Source organism: Lissotriton vulgaris, chromosome 7, assembly GCF_964263255.1.
Source record: "Lissotriton vulgaris chromosome 7, aLisVul1.2, whole genome shotgun sequence".
NCBI classification, from domain to species: Eukaryota; Metazoa; Chordata; class Amphibia; order Caudata; family Salamandridae; genus Lissotriton; species Lissotriton vulgaris.
This window is the reverse complement of record NC_141695.1, coordinates 413,367,843-413,393,111: the sequence shown is the minus strand read 5'-3', so window position 1 is coordinate 413,393,111 and position 25,269 is coordinate 413,367,843. Positions and strand designations below refer to the sequence as shown.

At 40.8% G+C, this 25,269-nt stretch overlaps 1 protein-coding gene across 2 annotated transcripts in view; it reads left to right on the top strand.

Moving 5' to 3' along the window:
• The window catches only part of LOC147701763 (sulfotransferase 2B1-like), a 524,091-nt gene that overhangs the window by 151,634 nt on the left and 347,188 nt on the right, over positions 1–25,269 (top strand). For both annotated transcript variants that reach the window (XM_086930379.1, XM_086930378.1), the window contains exon 3: positions 21,607–21,818. In XM_086930379.1, coding sequence (XP_086786505.1) covers positions 21,607–21,818 — 212 coding nt within the window. The remainder of the gene's footprint in view (positions 1–21,606; positions 21,819–25,269) is intronic.

The window sequence follows — 25,269 nt, the reverse complement described above, 5'->3', positions numbered from 1 at the left end:
GGGTCCGGATAGCCGGTCAACTATCCGGCCTGTGGCAGTAAGGTCATGATCGGTGAGCACTAATTAGTAGATCCCTATGAGTGGGCGTCACCCATTACGGATGGGAGCGCTCGAGGGAGGTGGCCATTGGCCCCTCAACGGGTAGGCGGTCCCTTCTAAGGATGGGACGCCGAAAGGAAAGGAAAGGCGGTCAAGGCCCCTTCCTGGGTAGGAGGGGCTACAGCCCCCTCCTGGGGAATTTCCCGGGGCCAGGATATCTGCGACGGCAGATGTGGTAAGTTGTGTGGGGTTTGGGAGGGGGTCTACGCTACCTTCTAGATACCTCACACGAGTCCTCGAACGACCTTTAAGTGGCGTCGAGTTTATTGGGGCCCCCGTCAAGTCAAGGGAAATTGGTAGTTGCACTTGAGGTACACCTCTGTGCGGTCGCCCCTCACAAGTGAGGGGGATTTTCGGGTTTAGGGATCTTGACACCGGTTACGACCTTGCCGTTGGCCCTTAAACGTTAGGATGTACAATCTCAAAATTTCAAGTTAATGTTTTGTAGGATGTTAGTTCGGCTAGGAGAACCTTTGTATTAGAGAATATGTTAAGGTTAGCCAAACATCGCAATGTGGTAATGAAATTGTACATAATATGAAACTGTTATTTTAATGTTTTAATTTTGTTTCATATTTTAATAAATACGGCCGGGAAGGGTAACTCCCTTCCCGCCTTCCAAAAGTTCAAGAACTGTTTCCGGTTTCCCATCCTTGGGGAGTGTGTTGAGAGGGGGTGGCGGGTATCGCGACCATATGGAAAGGGGCGACCATTCGGTCCCCCCGAACGTATGGCCGAGTACCACGAGCCCCCCGGGAAGCCATTTTGGGGCGGGAGGCGAGCCTCGGCTGGTATGCCCGAAGCGGCGTAGCCGGGGCGCGCTGTTTCCCGCCCTCGAGTGGGCTGGCCTAGACACTGACGCGGCTGGCCACGCCCTAAGGGCAGGCAGGGGCGGGTTTACGCCCGCCCTGAAGACGGATAAAAGGAGCAACAAGCCAAGAACGCATCCTCTTGTTCCTGTGCTCTGAAGCTGCACCCCCTCGCTGCACGTGAGCTCGAGACGGAACGAAGAGCCAATTTTGAACCCACCCACCAGCCCCTGAGGACAGCCAGTTGTTTTGAATAAAGTTTTGATATGGTAATGATATTTTCTTGCAGGTTGTGGTGATTGTCGTGTTATTCTTAGTATGCAATAAAGAATGGTCAGCTACAATATTTTCTTCAAATAAAGTAATTCTGCACTAAGTATTGATCAGTAGTCATACGTGAAATGGTTTATGGTTGTTTTTTAATTGAATTATTTAGTTAAATCGTCGTATTTATTTTTTGGTCGGGCGGTAAGGTCATGATCGGTGAGCACTAATTAGTAGATCCCTATGAGTGGGCGTCACCCATTACGGATGGGAGCGCTCGAGGGAGGTGGCCATTGGCCCCTCAACGGGTAGGCGGTCCCTTCTAAGGATGGGACGCCGAAAGGAAAGGAAAGGCGGTCAAGGCCCCTTCCTGGGTAGGAGGGGCTACAGCCCCCTCCTGGGGAATTTCCCGGGGCCAGGATATCTGCGACGGCAGATGTGGTAAGTTGTGTGGGGTTTGGGAGGGGGTCTACGCTACCTTCTAGATACCTCACACGAGTCCTCGAACGACCTTTAAGTGGCGTCGAGTTTATTGGGGCCCCCGTCAAGTCAAGGGAAATTGGTAGTTGCACTTGAGGTACACCTCTGTGCGGTCGCCCCTCACAAGTGAGGGGGATTTTCGGGTTTAGGGATCTTGACACCGGTTACGACCTTGCCGTTGGCCCTTAAACGTTAGGATGTACAATCTCAAAATTTCAAGTTAATGTTTTGTAGGATGTTAGTTCGGCTAGGAGAACCTTTGTATTAGAGAATATGTTAAGGTTAGCCAAACATCGCAATGTGGTAATGAAATTGTACATAATATGAAACTGTTATTTTAATGTTTTAATTTTGTTTCATATTTTAATAAATACGGCCGGGAAGGGTAACTCCCTTCCCGCCTTCCAAAAGTTCAAGAACTGTTTCCGGTTTCCCATCCTTGGGGAGTGTGTTGAGAGGGGGTGGCGGGTATCGCGACCATATGTTTGATGTGCCTTTGCAAGGCCTCAAGATATGTGCACGTGTGGATTTTGTCTAATTAAGGTTAAAAAAAAATATATATATCTGTAAGCGTGCTCCGGCGCGCTTACGTTACGGGTTTTGTTTGCGCTGCAGAGACTATACGTCACGTTTATGTGACGCGTCATGAGGCGTCTCACGTGGATACGTGATACGTCACGTAATAAAGAATATATTTTACAGCTATAGATATTAGCTTTTAAAAAACCAATGAAATTCACTGAAAAAACCATAGGTTATAGACCATATATAGTTAGGAATTTGCATTTACAAAAACATTGAAAATTCACTGAAAAAAACATAGGTTACAGACCATATATAGTTAGGGATTAGCATTTACAAAACCTTATTTTACTCGCACAAAACCATAGAAATTCGCATATATAGTTAGTTGCAATAACTATATATCGCGCACCCGCAATCCACTGCTGATGATGTCACATATTACATCATTCATGACATGGTCAGTGACATCACTGATGACATCACTGATGACATCTCAAATGACATCACTGATGACATCTCAAATGACAATGGTTTTGTGTGAGTAAAATAAGGTTTTGTAAATGCTAATCCCTAACTATATATGGTCTATAACCTATGGTTTTTTCAGTGAATTTTCAATGGTTTTGTAAATGCAAATTCCTAACTATATATGGTCTATAACCTATGGTTTTTTCAGTGAATATATATATATATATATATCCGTCGAAAGCGTTGTCGTATCTTTGCTTAAAAAGACAACAAGTTGAGGCCCATTTCACGGTGAAATTTTATTAGCGTTTCACCGTGAAATGCAAATGGGCCTCAACTTTCGGCGGATCTACAGGGGTAAGGCGGACCCCGTTGAGGCCCGCCAGAGAAAAGCGGCGCGGGCTCAATTCGCCATTGTTGTTGTGATATATATATATATATATATCTTTATATATATATATATATATATATATATATATATATATATATATATATATATATATATATACACACATATATATATATATCTATATATATATATCTATATATATTACCTACTGGCGGTCGCCAGTAGGTAGTTATAGTTAGGATTGTTTTCCATAGGAAATCCTCAACATTCTATTTGGAATAACTTTGGCCCTGGTTGAAGAATCTTAGCGAATTTCTCAAAGAAGATGGCTCGGTCCGCTGCGCTCCTTCCCTGAAAGTTTGGGGGGGATTGGTCAAGTGGGGGCTGAGATATAAGGGGGTCCCAAAACGTGTTTTCTACATGTTATTTTCCATAGGACCTTTAGACTCGGCTACAGGTCGAACGGCTGAATGGATTTATAAGAAATTTGGCAAAACTGTAGAGTCCGGTTCGCAGATTACGCTTTTTTCGGAATGGTGTAAATCTGTTCAGTAGTTGTTGAGAAAATTAAAGTTAAAGTCAATTATATATCTATAGGCGCGCACGCGTGCGCGCACTCAAGCGACTGCGCGTGAGCGGAATTTTTCTTTCCTGCGTGACGTCTGTTAACGTTCGATTCGAAGGAAATCAGGAAGTTTTGTTCGCCATTTTGTCACTGCGAGTAAATATATTGTTCATTTCAAAAAGTTGAAACATGGAAAGGGGAGAAGGTAGAGATTGTTTTGCTGCGTAGCTTTTCTCGGGGTGTGCAGTAAGGGCGTTAAACGCAAAAAGATATAATTTTTTCCCGAAAAAAAAATACGGGGTGCGCGCACCCGGTCGCGCACACCTATTTACAAGAGTGTGAAAATGGAGATAAATCAGAATTTTGAGTGGTTAGATATAAGGTGGCTCTGAAAGAGCCCTTGTGTTAATTGAGTGTTTTCTGCATTTATAAGTAAGTACCGATGCAGAGCCTGATGTTGCAGAGGAAGATTCTGTTTCCCTCATTCGTGAAATGAACACCGTCTCTCCTATAGACGTCTTGCATGTGGTATCGCAAGTTGTTGTGGTAAATAGAACCCATGCTATAATCTCTGAGGAACGCAGAAACAGATTTATTTACATGTCTCCTTGCTTTCTCAAATTGTGCACAATGTTGATTGGACCAATTCCATTTCTGTCTTTGGCATATATTGGAATATACCAAGGCAGATCGAGGAAAAAGTGTCATCAATTGTCGAAAGGTGTCTTTTAGAAGCATTTCCAGACCTACCCCAGTGATTGTGCCTAGATCGTTCCCACCACAGTGCACAATTATAAGGTCTGGTTCTGGGAGATGCAAAAAAGTTTTCACCAATGGAATCAATTGGTGACATTTCAATCCTCTTTTGGCAATCCATGTTATGTGTACATTTGGTAAGCCGAGGTTGCAAATTCGTCTGCTTACTGCATATTTTTCACTCCAGTGAATATAACTGTGTCCTATTAGCCAGACCTTCATTTTCAAGGGATTTGTACTCGTCCTCCGATCGGTTCTGGAAGTGGAATGGGAGTTAGAAGTTGAAATTCTAAATAAAGAAAAAGGAAGAGGCTGGGTGTGGTTAAAAAAATAAAAATGATTGGTTGATTGTAATAAGTGGAGATTGAACAGTACGTTGCAAGTTAATGTTTATGTTAAATGAAAAGTACTATTGGGTGTGAAAAAACAAGACATGTAACAGAGCTGTGGATTGGCAGGTGTTTCTGGAGGGAAAATAGTCTTATTAGTTTGTTGTAGAATGTTGAGACATGAACTTTTGACCTGTGCCTTCAGCAAGGTGCAGAATGAGGTGTAACCATGGAAACAGCCGGAGATGGCAGTTGGTGATGGGTTCACTCTTTGGTGCCTCTGCATCTGCACTCTGTTCTGTGGTGGCTGGCGGAGAACTGTTTGTTATTGTGGAGATGAAAGGGTGATAAGGAGAGAAATACGACATAGCGTTTGGCCTGTAGAAGCGTGGGAGCAGTGATTAAGTCTGAGTGAAGCGGAACTGTGGCGGTGCTTGGTAACAGTAAAAAAAATTTTTTAACAGTGGTATAACTGTCTGTACGGTGCGCGACCTACTAAGAAAGAGTTCACGGGCCGTAATTGGCTTGCAGGTTCTAGTATCAGTAAGTGAGGTTGAGAAAAGAAAACATTCAGGACTTTATTTATGAAGGCCTTGCGCCACCGGTGCGTCACTTTTTCCCATTTTAAAAAATGAGGCACCGGCGGCGGAAGGTCTTCATAAATAAGGTCCTCAGTGTCTACTGTTAAGGTTATGTGGAACCCATGAATAGTTTTTCAATATGAAATCATTTCAGTTGAGATTATGGATTAAAAGAGAAACCGTGAATATTTGAAATGTTTATTTAGAAATGTACTGTTTTAAAGGCAAATCATTATGTAATATGAGTACAGAAATTGCAAAAACACAGTAATTGGTATTGTCAGTAGTACATGGAATACAAACGCTATAGTTGAAGAAAAATGAATATAGTTGGAAAAAAACATTGTACACTCTTATAAGGAAGTATATCATATTTTAATAAATGGAAGAAGGTCTCTGGCCTTTCAGTTAGGGAACAATATATGAAAATGCAAGTGGTTATACATCATTACTTTATCAATCAGCTGTCTACATGCGAAGCACTATCAAGTTTATGTTATGTTACTGTGTACGGGGAAAAAAAGGCGCCAAAAGCGACAAAATGGCGAGAGGTGCATGTATGTAATCTGTTGGATGGTGGGCAAATCAGTATTGAGGAGAACTACTGTATTGATATATCTTTTGAAGGTTGCAGTATTGCATTTGAAATACAGCAGAAGTAACAATGGAAATATTGTTGAAATAACATATTTTTCTGTAAAGTATTTTAAATTAATAATTTTATAGAAAATTAAAGGAGCAGAGGCATGTGAGGCGGATATAAGCAGTTGAGATGCGAAATGGCGTTTACAGTTATAAAAAACTTGTTTAAAATTTACACATTAATTAGGGTACATGTAGCATATATTAGCGAGTTTTGCATCGAGTATGTTTGAAATAACCATACATAAGATATGCAATAGAATTGTTGAGATTAGACTGTAAAAAAATAAAGTTGAAAATCGAGTAGCTGAAGAAACAAATGTAGTCCACATAAAAGATCAAAATTTAAACAACACGAAATCATAATGTCCACTGTTAGTAAAGCCAATAGGTCTGTTCTTCAAACGAAAATATGGAAAAGAACGTGAAGAATATAGGGAAGCAAAAGGAAATGAGGACGTCAATGGTTTGTATAAGAGTTATTGAAGCATTGTTTAGGCAAAATAGGTAGCTTCTGCTTGTAACAGGAAATCACTTTTATCATTTGAAAGTATGTCAGCCATCCAATGGAAAAGAGTAAAGCAGTACTCATGATCTGTTAAAATCGGAGCCTCTTTTATTATCAGAGGGCAGGTCGGTGGGTTTTCGATGTAGTTCTCTGTTAGGAAAGAGTTAACCGTCCATTGTGTAGGCAAAGTATGCAGCAAGTGCTTCTAACAGGAAATCACTGTTATCATCTGAAAACATGTCAGCCATCCAATTGAGAAGAGGAAAGGAGCATTCATGATCTGTCATTATTGGAGCGTCTTTTACCATCATAGGGCAGCTCGGTGGGTTTTCGATGTAGCTCTCTGTTAGGAAATCTTGCGCCGCTGCGAATATATTCCAATGACCCAGAACTCCTTGTATCGCTGCAAAGGCCATAAACCCTCTGTTGTAACAAAGCTGTTCATGATCAAGTAACGGATTCATGAGGTGATTGTAATTCGGTTCAGGAGGTACCAAATTGCAGAGACATAAATCCAGGGCCCACGTGAAATCACAGCTCAGGCAATGAAATACAGGCTGCACACAGGTGAAATACGAATATCGAAATGATAATCGATATGAAGTATTCAAAGTTGAGAGTGGTAAGGTGCCGTAGTACAGAAGCATTCTCTGTCGAAATAGTTCTAACTGATCCGGCTCGTTTGTGAAGGCAGGAGGGACATCCATTTTGAATTTCCCAAGATGGTAAAGGAAACGGCGCAGCACTGCCGGTTGTATAGCAACTCCACAGAATTAGGTCGCCGGCTATGCAGTGGAGAGGAGCAGAATGACTTGATACATTTTCTAGGAGTCTAGTCACTTATATATTGCTTAGTAGTTATCAAAAAAGTAGCTTTTCTTGAACTGGAGGATGCGTTTAAAAATAAGGGAGTGATTTGAGGAAGTTGTAAAGCAAGGTCAATTTTTTTTTACATCAATGCTGTTTTCTGTGAATGTTAGCTAAGTGAAAGATATGTGTGTGAGCAGATGCAACGTTCAGTTTTAAATGTGACAATGGCGCTCTTGTTCATGTCTTCCGATTCAAGGTCGGTATTCGCTGCCAAATACAAAGATCAAGAAACGCATGCGTGGGGTAGATAGTCTGCATTCTTAAAGGAAAGCAAATGAAGGGTTATTTTTACCGCGTTAGCATTGTCGTTTAAAAAGTTACAGTGATTTCCATTATATGTTAAGAAAGTGTCACTGATGAAGACTGAAAATAAATCCTTATAAAGAACAGGGACTGGTGTATTTTAGAAAAGGTGTGTAACATTACATGAATTGTGAAAAAAAAATAATGTAATTGAAAGTGTATGGTTTGAAAATGAAAAGTAGAGGTTTATAGTTCTCGTTTTGAAAGCAGTTCTAGAGGGTCAGATGCATGATAGATTTGTAAAAAATAGAACATGTTTTTAAATAGTATTATGGAAAAAATATGTGCCTTTATGTACTATTTACATTATCTAACTGTTGCCTATTCTTTGAGTTTTAGTAATCCTGTGTCTTATAAGTTTTCCAGGGGCGGTTTGAGGTTCATGGTGGGTTTGGGCAGGGAGGGTAGGTTGGGGGTTTGTAATAGGGGGTCCGGGTGGGGTGGAGTGCGGAGTTTAGTGAAGAGTGAGGGGGGCGGGGGTTAGGGTGTTTGGTAATGGAGCAGAGTCAGAGGACGCCACATTTCTGTTATGGGGTGCCACGGAAATATGTATTTATTCTCAGAGGTTTATTATATTAAGGATATATATCAACATGGTGGCTCTTGTCGTTTTGTGGTTCTGTGCATGTTTATAATGCTGGCCCTGTAGTTTTTGTTTATGGACCTTATTACGACACACAGGGGAGCCACGTTGCACAGTTGGAGATCAGAGACTTAGGAAATAAAACTTTATAATTGTAATTTTTTCTTAAGGGGAGGCTTTAAAAGTTTTTCGAAAAACTGGTTTTCCAGGGAAGTGGGTGGAGTGTTCCGTGTAAATTGCAGAATAGAAACTAGTAAGAACTAATTGGAAGTGTTGTTTTAAAGTCACATGACTGCACATGCGTGTCTCGACGCCTGTTCGCGATAGGTGGGTGCGCGCACCCGGTCGCGTGGTAAAAGAAAGCGGCGAGAAAATATCAGGTAATATGCTCTTGAAGGTTGTTTTGGTACAAAGAGTTAGTTCTGAAAAGAACTTTTTTTTTTTTTTTTTTTGGGAAACAAGTGTTATGATGCTTTTGATTTCTTAAAGTTGCTACGACATTTTTCAGTATGTCATACTATCCAAATAAAGTGAAGAAATTTAACTTTTCTTGGAGCATTTATGACTCTCAATTTTGTGTTTAATTAGAATAAAGCTTTGCTCTCCGTATACAAGAAGTTTTCCACAGTTCTTGCATTTCATGTGCACGTTCGCCACATATGGTTTCAAGTCCATTTCAGCACTCGATGGAGATACAGGTCGTCCACCGGAAGATGTGCTGATTACTTCTGATGGTAATAGCGTGGCCTCCGTTTTTCTTGTCAAAGGTGGTCGCTCATTTCCTTCAGATTCGGAAGATGAATGCGGAACGGTAGCCATTGTAGCGAAGTCTTCGGGAAGATGTTCGACGTTGTTCTCTCTTGAGATTAGAAAAGAAAGTGATGGAAGTGGGTGGAGTGCTGCGTGTAAATTCCAGAATAGAAACTACCAAGAACCAATTAGAAGTGTTGTTTTGAAGTCACATGACTTCACATGCAAGTGTCAGGTCCTGTACGCGATAGGAGGGTGCGCGCACCCGGTCTCGCACTAAAATAAAGCGGCGAAAACACATTTTATAATATGCTCTTGGAGCATGTTTTGGTGGAAAGAGTTAGTTCTGAAAAGAACTTTTTTTTTTTTTTGGAAACAAGTGTTATGATGCTTTCGATTTCTTAAAGTTGCTACTACATTTTTCAGTATGTAATACTATGAAAATGAAGTGAAGAAATGTATCTTTTCTTGGGGCATTCATGACTTTCAATTTTGAGTTTAATAAGAACGAGGCTCTGCTCTCCATACAAAAGAATTTCTCCACACTCGTTGCATTTCATGTGCACCTTCGCAAGATATGGTCTCAAGTCCATCTCAGCACTCGATGGAGATACAGGTCGTCCACCAGAAGATGTGCTGGCCACCTCTAATGGTAATAGCGTGGCCAGGGCTCTTGTCGATGCTTTTGCATAATGCTCAGGGTGCCTTTGTTTAACATGCCGCAGCATGGTGTGTATAGAAAAGGAATATTTTCTATTTGGATTTCCCCTTGAGAGCTCCGAATTGCATATCGTGCAGGTTACTTTTGGCGCATTCACTTTCTTTTGATCTTCAGGATAAGTGAAAAATTGCCAAATGAAAGATTCCTTTTTTCTTCTTAACGGTGGTCGCTCATTTCCTTCAGATTCGGAAGATGAATGCGAAAGGGCAGCCATTTCAGCAAAGTTTTCTGGAAGATGCTCGACGTTGTTGTCTCTTGAGAGTAGAAAAGATTGTGAGGAAAGTGGGTGGAGTGCTTTGTGTAAATTCCTGAACAGAAACTACTAAGAACCAATTGGAAGTCTTGTTTTCAAGTCACATCACTTTACATGCGCTTCTCAGGACGTGTAGGCGGTGACACTATCTAGTTACGAACGTGATTTCATACTTAGGAACTAGCATTAAAAAAACCTATGAAATTCACTGAAAAAAACGTAGGTTTTACACACGTTATAGTTAGGAAATAGCATTTGAAAAACCTATGAAATTCACTGAAAAAACCCTAGGTTTTACACACGTTATAGTTAGGAAGTAGCATTTAAAAAACCTATGAAATTCACTGAAAAAACCATAAGTTTGACACCAGTTATAGTTAGCTGGAAATTTTACTGACATAAAACCAATGAAATTCCACGTTATAGTTAGTTGGACTCACTATAACTTGCGCGTGTAATGCACTGCTGATGACATTACATATTACATCACTCATGACATGGTCAGTGACATCACTTATGACATCACTGATGACAGACCTCCTTTAAGTGTAATGTAACCCTTAAAACACATATTGGAAAATAGAAATTAACATTTTCAAAAAAATGGAGATACCCATACCAGTTACAACAACCAATTCAGTAATTCCACCATCTATATACACATTCTCTCATTCACCAACAGTTCTATATAGTCACTCATACATATACTCACTCATCATATGTAGTGATACACCTATACATCCTGTTACACACCGACAATCATTCAAAAGTTACTCACACACATACTCACACATGCAAATAAACTATTGAACATCCATTTATTTGCATATAAAACTATACACACACTACCACGTTACTTCTAAAGAAACTTATACATACTTACTCTCTTAAACAATCACTTATAGAAACACATACTTATTTAAACAGGAACTCTTTCTATCTCTTAGTCTCACATATACTGACTTATATATATCAATACTCACGTATACTAAATTAAAACATATCTCGTTACTGATAAAGACACTAGTGAGGCAGGCATTCACTCACTAACACACACATATACACACTCAACCACCCATACAGTCCTGCACATATGCTGTCTTCTAAACACATACAAAGAGAGAGTTAGTCATTCATGCATCTATGTGATTAGTAATACCCCCACAAAACCATACAAACACTCATACTGATACTAAAAAAACATCTAAGAACCCAAATACCTACACATGTAGGTACTCATCAACCCATGCAGCCACTTATTCACAAAGTGAAACACTGATACATATATTTAAATATTTAAACATTACTCGCTAATATATGTATTCACTAAGATACACTTAATAAGCCAGTTATCCAATCATTTCTTTTTGAAAAAAACATTCATAAAGACAATAATTTAAACATTTATTCTTCCCTCGACCTTTACCTATACATATATAAAACATATTTATTTTTTAGAAAGACACACATTCACTGGATGGTGTCATAAGTGATGTCACTGACCATGTCATGAGTGATGTAATATGTAATGTCATCAGCAATGCATTACACGCGCAAGTTATAGTGAGTCCAACTAACTATAACGTGGAATTTCATTGGTTTTATGTCAGTAAAATTTCCAGCTAAGTATAACTAGTGTCAAACTTATGGTTTTTTCAGTGAATTTCATAGGTTTTTTAAATGCTCCTTCCTAACTATAACGTGTGTAAAACCTAGGGTTTTTTCAGTGAATTTCATAGGTTTTTCAAATGCTATTTCCTAACTATAACGTGTGTAAAACCTATGGTTTTTTCAGTGAATATATATATATATATATCTATATATATATATATCTTTATATATATATATATATATATATATATATATATATATATATATATATATATATATATAGATATATATATATATCTCTATATATATATATATATATATATAGAGATATATATATATATCTATATATATATATATATAGAGAGATATATATATGTGACCGCTCAGTTTTCCTGAAGTTCATATACAAGAAAGAAGCACTCACGGGGGTTTCTTATCAATATCCGTCAATGTTTTATTTAGGAGTAAACATGACGCGTTTTGGCATCTGCCTTACTCTGATGTTTGGATGGCGCGCCAAAACCAGTGCAATCTTTAAAAACAATTAGTCACATGATGTGTTTCATGACACAATCCTAGAAAACGGACCACCCACACTATTAATATGTTTTCGCTAAAAGTCAGCGCGATATTGGTACATATACCTTGTAACTGGACAAACATATTTTCTAACGTGTTAATAGATATTTCTTTTTGTCCGGGAGTGCGCTGGCACGGTGCAATGGAGTGGTGATATATATAGATAAACAAATTTGTTTCCCAAACTACTGAGCGGAGTTACACCAAATCACAAACAGCACAATCTGCACACCTAAATCTAGCTTCAGCTCAAGCTGTAGTTGCAAATTTTTGGGGAAAATTTCATATAGATTCATCAACCAGCACCAAAGATATATTTATATATATCGGCCACACTGGCAACAGATTAGATTACCCAGTGCCCACCCATGCTCAGTAGTATTCGCTATTCTCTTTTTTCCAAGGGCAACATAATTATATTAACACATTATTAATTATTAATTGTGAACCACAACCTGAACGACATGAAGAAGTGCATCAGGGAAATGACAGGTGCAATTAAAGAACTGTGTCCCACAATGAAGAGACCAGGCAGCCAGACGCAGGGGGAGACAATGTCTCTACAGCCAGCTGGACACTTATAGCAAGGCTGTCTACCGCCGGTGTACATCCACTTCCCTGCTGTCACACCGCTCTGTAACCATAAAGGTTGAAATGGCACACTGCAGCCAGGATGTGGCCAAAGGGTTGGTGCAGGTAACAAATGCGGTAGAACAGCTGCAGACAGCTACCAAAGGTGGCACAGGACTCCTGGACTCAGGGGATAGTGAGGAGCTATCAAGCAGAAGCAGCATCACCCCACCAATTGCAGAACACAGATGGCACAATGTGAGGCAGGGAACAACACCCAATGCCTCAAGGGAGAGCAGTCAGCACCCTGAGCGTGCGACAGCAGGACATGCATGCAAAAAGTAAACTGGCACCACAGAAGAATGCCAATGGGTGAAGCAACCTGTTGCATGTGGACTTTTGTTTGGCCTTCGTCCATGCACTGTGGGCAAAAAATGTGCAAAATCTTGTGGCACATATGAAGTGTGTGTTTCGGTTGTGTGACTGATATTTTCCTGCAGCTAAAGGAATAATTAAACACAGTTATGCAAAAATCATCTTTTGCATTGTGTCATCATTACTCACTTAGAAATAGTTTTGTGTTATCTCATCACGCCTCTGTCGGCCGGCAGCTGCCCCTACACCACCTGCTGGTCTGCAACGTGTACCTGGGCCCTGATTCTCAACTGAATCTGTATCAGTAAGTTCAACTGGAATGCCTTTTGTGGAGCATGTCACAAGTAGCCACAATCTTGCAGCAAGAATTTGGGCTGTATTGCAGTGCTCCTCCGCTTTTATGCAGGCAGCAGAACCGGCTCTTTAGTATCCCAAATGCCTGCTAAATTACACAGCACTTAGATTTGTGTGCATGATTATATGTTCGCACCCTTGCAATGGCTGGATTGAGGAACAGTGTTAGGATGAAATCGCGCACAGCATATGCACTGTCTCCTACAGTAAGAAAGACACAAGGTCAATCACTGTCCTCCCACTTCAGACTTTAACTGTATGCTCAATTGCTAGACATAAATTTACCTAGCAGGTAGCTCTCACAAAATCGCCACCAGTGAGACATCTGTATATCCAACTGTGTTTAAATATAAAGTAGTTGGGTGTACTGCCAGGGTATTTTGCAACAGAATAGGTGATGATATATTTGGCATTGCAGATAACTTGTATGTTGAGTGAATGAATAAGATTTGCGGTTCCTGAATGCATACTTATTGTTTGATTGGGGTGAGAGGGCTACCTGGGTTCCATCTATGCAGCCAATGACTTGGGGAAATTGGACAATCTGGTACAAGTTCTGTTTTGTTTGCTGTAATGCCTGTTGTGTGCTGGGGAATTGGATGTGATGATGTAGCCTCTGTACCACTGCATCCAGGAAAGCATGGAAGAAAGTCAACAGGTAACTCTGGGAGACCCCTCCTGCTGCTGCTATCACCCCCTGGAAACTCCCTGATGCCAGTAAATGTAGTGAACACAGGATCTGCACATGGGTTGGAATGATTTGGGTCCTGCGTGCTGGGTGTTCCAGCAAGAGTTTTAGCTCATCTATCAAATCCATAATGGTAGCTGAGTCCAGCCTATACTTCTTATGGATCTCCTTGTCAGTCTGCTGGAACAGAGTGATGCGCACTCTGAAGATCTGTTCCTGTCACCTCCTTCTCTGTGCTGCAGCTATCACATACAAAGCTGTCATTGTGGAAGTCCCTGTTGCATTGTGGTCTTGTTTAAATATGTTGGACCTGGTTACCACCTGCCTTGAGTTGGTGGTAAAATCCATGTGCAAAATTGTGATTTTTAAGAATTTGCATTTTTGCAATGTGCAATTACGCTATTTACGATTATTGCAATTAGTGTTCGCTGATTGCAATTTTGCAAATAATATTCAACATTTTTGGGCCTCGCAATTTTGGTAATCGCAAATTTTGCGAATACCTATTTTGCAGTACCAATCTATGTTATACATGGGACAAGTCTATTTTGCGACCTCAAAATAGCTTTATACATATGCCTCGTAAGCCTTCCCATCTCACAATTCACAAACCTGCAGATATACCTTACTTGTCTTGGGCGGTACACAGTCAAAATATCGATTGTGTTATTTCGACGTACACTAATATCGAGTTGCTAATATCGATGGGACAGAATATCGATGTCCAGAATATCGATGGCCAGAATATCGACTCTAAGGTAAGTAATATCGAAATTACTTATATCGATAGCATATATATCGATGTAAGTAATATCGACATTACTTATATCGATATCATATATATCGATGTAAGTAATTTCGATTTACTAATATGTGTTAGAAATATTAGTTAAGTATTTAAATTAATTGTTATAATATGTGTTTATTATGTTTTTATAAAGAAAAAATATATAAAAGTAAATAATATGTTTTACTACCAGAGCGGGTTGTGGGTTTATAGGGGAATAGGGTGGGAAGTAATTTATTTGTAATTAAATAATTATTTTTTAATGATTAATTTATTCTGCTATTCAATAGTAATTGGCAATAAATTATTTTAATTGATTAATTGATTAATTAATTGCTAATTTATGTATTTTTTAAGTAAATTATATGTTTTACTACTGGAGCGGGTTGTGGGTTTTTAGGGGAATAGGGTGGGAAGTAATTTATTTGTAATTAAATAATTTTTTTTTAATGATTAATTTATTTAGCAAATCAATATTAATTGGCAATGAATTATTTTCATTGATTAATTGATTAATTAATTGCTAATTTATGTATTTTTTTAAGTAAATTATATGTTTTACTACTGGAGCGGGTTGTGGGTTTTTAGGGGAATAGGGTGGGAAGTAATTTATTTGTAATTAAAATAATATTTTTTAATGATTAATTTATTTTGCTATGGAATATTAATTGGCAATGATTTTTTTTAATTGATTAATAGAATAATTAATTGATAATTTATGTATATTTTTAACTAAATTATATGTTTTACTGCTGGAGCGGGTTGTGGGTTTATAGGGGAATAGGGTGGGAAGTAATTTAATTGTAATATTAATTTATTTTGGGTAAATGAGTATTTTTAGGGTTCAGGGTCAGTTTTGGGTTTTTGGGTAAAGGGGTACTTTTAGTGTTCTGGGTCAGTTTTGGTTTTTGGGGTAAAGGGGTATTTTTTGGATTCAGGGTCAGTTTTCAGTTCTTGGGTAAAGGTGTATTTTTTGGGTTCAGGGTCAGTTTTCAGTTTGTTGGTAAAGGGTTCTTTTAATGGTTCAGGGTCAGTTTTCAGTTCTTGGGTAAAGGTGTATTTTTTGGGTTCAGGGTCAGTTTTCAGTTTGTTGGTAAAGGGGTTTTTTAAGGGTTCAGGGTCAGTTATCAGTTTTTGGGTAAAGGGGTATTTTTAGGGTTCAGGGTCAGTTTTCAGTTTTTGGGTAAAGGGGTATTTTTGGTGTTCAGGGTCAGTTTTCAGTTTTGGGTAAAGGGGTTTTTTAAGGGTTCAGGGTCAGTTTTCAGTTTTTGGGTGAAGGGGTATTTTTAGGGTTCAGGGTCAGTTTTCAGTTTTTGGGTAAAGGGGTATTTTTAGGGTTCAGGGTCAGTTTTCAGTTTGTGGGTAAAGAAGTTTTTTAAGGGTTCAGGGTCAGTTTTCAGTTCTTGGGTAAAGGTGTATTTTTTGGGTTCAGGGTCAGTTTTCAGTTTGTTGGTAAAGGGTTTTTTTAAGGGTTCAGGGTCAGTTTTCAGTTTTTGGGTAAAGGGGTATTTTTAGGGTTCAGGGTCAGTTTTCAGTTTTTGGGTAAAGGGGTATTTTTGGTGTTCAGGGTCAGTTTTCAGTTTTGGGTAAAGGGGTATTTTTAGGGTTCAGGGTCAGTTTTTAGTTTTTGGGTAAAGGGGTATTTTTAGGGTTCAGGGTCAGTTTTCAGTTTTTGGGTAAAGGGGTATTTTTGGTGTTCAGGGTCAGTTTTCAGTTTTGGGTAAAGGGGTTTTTTAAGGGTTCAGGGTCAGTTTTCAGTTTTTGGGTGAAGGGGTATTTTTAGGGTTCAGGGTCAGTTTTCAGTTTTTGGGTAAAGGGGTATTTTTAGGGTTCAGGGTCAGTTTTCAGTTTGTGGGTAAAGAAGTTTTTTAAGGGTTCAGGGTCAGTTTTCAGTTCTTGGGTAAAGGTGTATTTTTTGGGTTCAGGGTCAGTTTTCAGTTTGTTGGTAAAGGGTTTTTTAAGGGTTCAGGGTCAGTTTTCAGTTTTTGGTTAAAGGGGTATTTTTAGGGTTCAGGGTCAGTTTTCAGTTTTTGGGTAAAGGGGTATTTTTGGTGTTCAGGGTCAGTTTTCAGTTTTGGGTAAAGGGGTATTTTTAGGGTTCAGGGTCAGTTTTTAGTTTTTGGGTAAAGGGGTATTTTTAGGATTCAGGGTCAGTTTTCAGTTTTTGGGTAAAGGGGTATTTTTAGGGTTCAGGGTCAGTTTTCAGTTTTTGGGTAAAGGGGTATTTTTAGGGTTCAGGGTCAGTTTTAGGTTTTTGGGTAAAGGGGTATTTTTAGGGTTCAGGGTCAGTTTTCCCTACTGTTCCACCCACTGGAGTGGGAATAGTAATTATTGTTAAGTAATTATATATTATATATTATTTTTAATTATTATTTTTTAAATTAAATATGTATTATTTTTTTTCTCCATTATTACATATATTTAAATATGTTTAAGTAATTAATAAGTATTATTTACAGTATTTTTTATGTTATTTTAAATAAAAAAAATCGATATATTTAACATCGATATTTTTAACATCGATATTATTTTTTCGATATTTTGGTACTTACCATGTTGTACATAGGGCGTCGATATTTTTGCTATCGATATAATCACGCCGATATTTGTGTAGGTCGAAATTCTGTCTGTCGAAATTCTGTCATAGATTCGTCTTGGGCATGCAATCTGCACCGCACATTAGTGCTACTAGCAGTAATAAGGACTCGGACTCCTTACTAGTAGTAGCCTAGGACCAATCGGTTCTCTGAGTCTTACAGTACCACTACTAGGCAATCCACATAAGGGGACAACCATATTTGTCACGGAGCGTCCATAGTGGTGGCTATGCTACAGCTCTTCTGCCGGCTCTCCCATTCATCACTGTTTGCAATCGTGGCGGTCGGAAACAGCAGAACGTACCGCAGTCACATCGGGGATGTCCAAATTTTCCGTGCGGTGTCTCCACTGTCCTGGCGGCGGCTTGGATGATATTTGGCCTTCTCTGCCCACTACGGGTGTTTTTTCTTTGCCTTGTTCCGTCACAGTTATTCTTTTGGACAGTTGATCCTAATTGTACCACCGGTTTTGCCACGGTACCGGTAGGCGGTAGTTTTCCGCTACCATGGCAGTTGGGGTGGTTTTCCAACCGCGATGCTAATGGTCCTCTTAGAGTTGACTTTTGCAGCTAAGTCCATAGCATTGGTTAAAGTGGGAATAGCAACCCTGGATTGCTCTATGTGGGTAGCATTTTAGTATAGTATTGATCATGGCTTGCTCAACATCAATAATTTTTTTCCGGGAAAAATAATTCTTGGTTTTATCTTTTATTTTGTTTAGAATTTCTTGGTAGGTAGCTTGTTGTTTATTGGGGAATAGGGTCTAGATAAATGGAATATTAGTATTTTTTTTTAAAACATGGATTGTGTACTACTGATGAAATGATTTGGGACAGATTATGAAGGTCCCAGCCATCATCCAGGTGGTACATTGTTGTAATTTAAGTAAATTGTTTGCATAGTGAACATAATAATTAATTTATCTTTGCATTTATTGTCAAACAGTATAAATGGTTCGTTACTCTGTGTTACACTTAGTTCAGGGGGAATCTCAACCTCTTGAAAGGTTTTAGGGGCAAGTGTAGTAATTGTAGTGGCGTTCTTTTGTCTAGCTATTGTTCTCTTTAAAGAATCAATGGAGGGTAATTGGCCAGATGCATGTTGGGGTACTCTTAGTAACTGCTCTTCTGTTTTTACTGTAGGGTTGTAGTGCATATTAAATGTAACTTTTCGTTGTTTATATAGTGTTTGTTTAATTGATTAGTTCATTGGTGTATTTGATTAGTGTGAAGTTATCATTTGTTGCTGTTAATTGTACTTTTAGTTTTTGGCAGTTGTTTTCCATATATGGGAATTGCTAAATAAGCAGTTGCTAGTGCTAATTATTTTTTTCTTCAGATTTCTTTGCTTATGTACATTTTGAATTGGTTATAATGTTAAATGTTGTATATGTTATGTTTCATAATATTTTATTTTGTATGTATTAGTGTGTTTTGCTATTATTTTATGCTTTTATATGTTTATATATTTTAATATTATTATGTTATAGTTATCATGTGTGTAGTAAGTGTTTATATTGTGAAAATACATTTTGGGCCTAGGATATCTTGTTTTTAGTTGTTTTTTATAAGTCACTATTTATATAAATTCAATAAATTTGCTGTCTATATTTTAGTTTTTGATATTTAGGACTTATTGTATGTTTTAAAAGAAATGTCAATATTTTGTTCAACGATGTTTGTGTGTTTGATAATGTTGGTTACGATATTTGTTGGTGACGATAATGTTATGTTATGTTATGTTATAGCCGTACTTTTTGAGCGCACGGCTACCCCAAGGGGTGTCCCGGCGCTTTAGCAAAGAGGCCTGATAACCCAGAAACAGAAAGGCAGAAACACAGCGGTCACACTGATTACACGGAGAAAAGCACGGTCTTCAACTCCTTCCTAAAGGCTAAGAGGTTATTAGCTTTACGGAGGGAGAGGGGGAGTTCATTCCAAAAACGAGCTGCCACATATTGGAAGGACCGACCTCCCATCCGGACTCGTTTAACAGCAGGTACAACCATTGTGGCCAAATCGGCTGACCGCAGCATCCTCCGCGGAACATAGAAAGCAGTGCGCTTCCTAATGTAGTTGGGGCCAACAGAGTGGAGGGCTTTGAAAGCCAGCGTAAGGATTTTAAACCTGATTCTGCTGGAAATAGGTAGCCAATGCAACCTATTTAGCAGCGATGAGGCTATAGCTCTCCTTGGCAGGCCAAATATGGCTCTGGCCACCGAATTCTGGACAATTTGCAATCTGGACAAAAGGTACTTTGGCAGGCCTGCGAAGAGCGCATTCGCGTAGTCTAAACGAGACCCCACAAATATGGATTCGATATTTGTGTTATTTCCTAAATAAGTATGGTTAGTCGATAGTCGTGGTGTTGATAATTTTCTGCCAATATTTTTGCATGTTGATATTGTTGTTATCGATATTATGTCAATGATTCACATTTTTCAGCCGTATTGACCTATAATAGTACTGTGGCCTTCTTCAGGATCTCTTTTGTAATAGCTACTGCAAGTGTGTGAAAACAAAAATAATGAAGATAAGTCATTTACAATGTCAATAGCTCTAGCTCACAAATGCGAGACCTATTTGCATTGCAAACGCTTGTTTGAGTGTGGGATCACTGATACAGTTGCCCCTTACCTGAAATAAGGAGGACTGTAGTAGCCTAGAGTAGTCTGTGGCAGGAATGTCAATGTTACATTTCTAATTAGACAAAGCATTTGAATATGGCCATTATAAACTCAGGGCCTTACTTATGGGCTTTTGCCGTAGAGCAGCACCGGAGGCCTCCCTGCTGCACTGCCCTATGGCAAAAGGAAAGGGCAGGAATGTGCTGTCTCTACATGACATGGCGCATTCCTGGTATTTTCCCCTGCACCAGAGCACAATGGGCTGCAGTGCGCCAACACAGGCACCTTTGCACCATGGTGCAAGGGTGACTGCATTGCGGGGATGATTGATTTTGTGCAGGAAGAGAGCCTTCCTGCACAAAACCAATCCATTTAGGCACTATCCTTAGTTTATGTGTGGTGCAGAATGCAGCTCATATAGAAAAAGGAAAGCACGAGGAGAAATGTTTTCATTTCTTTTTATTGCTCCTTCCTAACGCCTACCTTTGTGTGGTGTTAGGTTCTGATGCATTCCCAGGTTTTTGATGCCTTATATACCTGGGAATGTGTCAGGTTCCATGGGTGTAGTGTGAGAACATCCACAGGAACATGAGGTTTACTGTGTGAAAGGGGCACATATTTATAAGGCCCTGAAAAGGCACATAAAGTGGCTTGAAGTGGCCTTATAAATATGCGGTGACACATTGCACCACTGGAACGTCAAAAAAGTGACATTCTGGGGCGCGAAAGTGCCGATAGGGTCTCATGAGGCCCACCAGTTATTTCAGCAAGATTTGTAGTGCTCTGAGGTCCAAAAGTTAAATCTTCAGGACTCCATACATGAGTCATCCAAAATCCAAATGTGTGCTATTTTAAGGCTACCGACTGTGAATCAGGTGAAATCAAGTGGTGCATTTAGATCTTTTAGACAGTGGGAAAGATCCAGATAATCTTATGGTCTGGCGTTAGTCAAGACCTTTTGATTTACTCAAATTAAGTGTCTGAGGTACTTACCTAAAGGGGCCTTTTGCCAGCCCTCTTTTTCCATTGGTCTGTTATTAGGTCATTCACATTTTGCTTCCACCCCCACACAGTGGCTGAAGTAGGCTAAACTGCCCCAGCCAGGCACAAATGCTCCCTTTAAGTGCTAGGGACTACTCTTGCAATGTGCAATCATTAAGAATGAAAACGTATTTTTCTTTTGCCCACTTTTTGGCAGCTTCCTGACCAATGCAGTCTTGCAAAAACTAAGATAAAACAAAAGAACATTGACGGAGCCTAAAGGCTGATGGCAAACACCAGACCTATTGGTTGCCAATTCTTTCTAAAATAAGCAATCCAAACTGCCTAGAGCCTCAGGTGATAATAAATTCTTCAGTTTGAACACACAACTGTCCTTTCTGCATCCTTTTTTCCATGATCATAACACATCGAAATTGGCTTTAAAAAGTTACCGTTTGGCACAAAAGACCTTTTTTTATGGTTATTATATGTATGTACTTTTCAGTTGCTACTGCCAGTCATTGTGATGTTTTTGAGCAAATCTGATTTGCGAATCATTTTGTATTTCCTTCTCCGTTAAAAGGAACAACATGGATGATAGAGATTTTAAGTCTCATTCGCTCTAAAGGGGACCCAACATGGACCAAAACTGTCCCGAATTGGGACCGGGTCCCATGGTTAGAGAGCAATGAATCAACACAGACTGTAGTTTCCATGTCCTTAAGACCTCGACACATCACCAGTCATTTGCCTAGGAAGATCTTCAGTCGTTCCTTCTTCAGCTCAAAAGCAAAGGTAAGAATAAAACTCAGCCACTAAATTCAGTGTACCATGTGAGAAGTTGATATGGAATGACCGTTGGCGGTAAAATCAATGACTAGAAATGCTGTTTACTAAATTTCAGGCTATTATTTCCAAAATGTAGCATTGCAAGTAATGTTACTTATATTTTGCTTCAAAGACACCAATCCTTCATTTACCCGATTGTATTTCTTTCCTGCCTTGTAGATTCATTCGATTGTGCAATTACTTACAATTGCCTAATGGGTAGTATGGCCGGGATACCCGTCACCCCCTCCCAACACAATCCCCAAGGATGGGAAGACGGACACAGCTCTTGAACTTTTGGAAGGCGGGAGGGAGTTACCCTCCCGGCCGTATTTATTAAAATATGAAACAAAATTAAAACATTAAAATAACAGTTTCATATTATGTACAATTTTCCATTTATACATTACGATGTTTATTGGCTAACCTTAACAAATCTCTAATACAAAGGTTCTCCTAGCCGAGTCTAAACATCCTGCAAATGCATATTCTCTAAATAAAAATTGTACATCCTAACATTACGGGCCAACGGCAAGGTCGTAACCGGTGTCAGATCCCTAATACCAGAACTCCCCCCTCACTTGTGAGGGGCGGGCGCACAGAGGACTGTACCTCTGTGCCAACTTCCTATTTCCCTTGTCTTAACGGGGGCCCCTTATTAACTCGACGCCATCTTAGTGGTCGTCCGAGGACTCGTGTGAGGTGTCTAGAAGGTAGCGTAGACCCCCCTCCCACCCCACACTTCTTACCACATCCGCCGTCGCGGATGTCCTGGCCCCGGGAACTTCGTAGGAGGGGCCGTAGCCACCTCCTCCCCTGGGAGGGGCCTATGACCGCCTTCCCTTTAGGCGACCCCCTACTCAGAGGGTGCCGCCTCCCCGTGTGAGGGGCCAATGGCCGCCTCCCCCCGGGCGCTCCCATCCATAATGGGTGGCGCCCCAACTCAAGGGATCTTCAAATTACTGCTCACCGATCATGACCTTACCGCCCGACCAAAATAAATACGACGTTTTTTGAACCTAATGAAGAGCGGAAAACAGTTAAACTGGACTTTCGCAATATAGATCTTTGCCTCGTCTACACATGTAACACATCTTTCAAACTAGACTGTGATACCCTGCTTACTTTGAGTGAGAAAACATGCTATGAAGAAAATAATTTTATTGCATTAAAAACAGTCGAACAATCCAAACTTTATTACATATAAAAAACCTGGAAAAAGAGATATTATCACCGTAGATCAACTTTATTGTCATACCAATCATTGCCATAAGGGGCTGGTGGGTGGGTCAAAATTGGCTCCTTGTTCCGTCGAGGGCTCACGTGCAACGAGGAGGTGCAGCTTCCAAGCACAGGAACAAGAGGATGTTTCTTAGGATTGTTGCTCTTTTATTCTTCCTCGGGAGGGCGTGTACCCTCCTTTGGCCCGCCTCCAGGGCGTAGCCAACGGTGTAGGTGTCTAGGACAACCCCTCTTGGGCGGGAAAAGGCGCGCCCAGGCTACGCCGCTTCGGGCATACCAGCCGAGACACGCCCCCCGCCCAAAATGGTTTCCCGGGAGGATCAGGGTACCCTACCACACGTTCGGGGGGACCGAATTGGTCGCCCCTTTCCATATGGCCTGGATACCCGTCACCCCCTCCCAACACAATCCCCAAGGATGGGAAGACGGACACAGCTCTTGAACTTTTGGAAGGCGGGAGGGAGTTACCCTCCCGGCCGTATTTATTAAAATATGAAACAAAATTAAAACATTAAAATAACAGTTTCATATTATGTACAATTTTCCATTTATACATTACGATGTTTATTGGCTAACCTTAACAAATCTCTAATACAAAGGTTCTCCTAGCCGAGTCTAAACATCCTGCAAATGCATATTCTCTAAATAAAAATTGTACATCCTAACATTACGGGCCAACGGCAAGGTCGTAACCGGTGTCAGATCCCTAATACCAGAACTCCCCCCTCACTTGTGAGGGGCGGGCGCACAGAGGACTGTACCTCTGTGCCAACTTCCAATTTCCCTTGTCTTAACGGGGGCCCCTTATTAACTCGACGCCATCTTAGTGGTCGTCCGAGGACTCGTGTGAGGTGTCTAGAAGGTAGTGTAGACCCCCCTCCCACCCCACACTTCTTACCACATCCGCCGTCGCGGATGTCCTGGCCCCGGGAACTTCGTAGGAGGGGCCGTAGCCGCCTCCTCCCCTGGGAGGGGCCTATGACCGCCTTCCCTTTAGGCGACCCCCTACTCAGAGGGTGCCGCCTCCCCGTGTGAGGGGCCAATGGCCGCCTCCCCCCGGGCGCTCCCATCCATAATGGGTGGCGCCCCACCTCAAGGGATCTTCAAATTACTGCTCACCGATCATGACCTTACCGCCACAGGCCGGATAGTTGACCGGCTATCCGGACCCCCCACACACTCCTACTAAAGGTCATGAACTCACAAACCCCTTAACCATGCTATGAAGTCTCCTATGAGTAAGAAATTCCCCTCCCGGGACAAATGGACCCCATCTTCGAGATACATGTGGTCCCCCCGAATACATCCATGCGGAATACAATGCAACTGTCCTGAGCAAAACAACCTACTAAGTTTGTTATTGACTTTCTTAATTGAATGATTCAGAGCTGTCACAGAGAGGGCCCCCCGCCACATTTTCCTGGGAATCATGTGTGACCATGCTATCATGCACCCAGGAACCCTTTTCGCCAACCAACTAACAGTGGATAGAATTCGCTTGAGCAGTACTCGTCGACCAATGGTCACCAAATCATTTCCTCCCAGGTGTACTATGATTACAGACGGCGGTGACCTTATCCGCCCTAACAGTCCCTCAATAAAACATTGAAATTGGTCAATACAGAGCCCGCCCCTTCCGTGGAAGTTCACCCTGTACCCGTATTCCCCAGCCACGTGAATCATGTCACCTGCTTTGAATACGTCCCCGGCACGCCTCACGTATGAGTGGCCAACGACCCACACCACTCTTCCCTCAGCCGGTGATCTTTGACCGCTGGTCCCCAGGTGTTGGGTCAACTGCACAGTCCGCCCCGCAATGCCTGCTCGCGAAACTGTAAACCAAACAGAAAACAAGAAGCGTGAGTGCATGACATTGGCTTCACAACATGTGCAACCGCACATACCTTTTATAACAGTTCGAGGAACAACGCCCCAATTGTTTCACTTTTTCAATACTCAGACCCCTGGCTGTAGCCTCTGTAGCAGCCTCTATCCGGAAGGAATGGGTCCCAAAATCGCTCTGGTCCAAGCCCGCTGCCGCGATTGCCATTGTTAGCACCCGCTGAAACTGAAACCTAGTCAGCGGGGTGGCGTCGGTGTGTCTCAGCAAGCTTCCCTCCCACGATACTGCCCTTTGCTCCAAATATGTCTCCACGCATTTCACTGGGCACGTGGG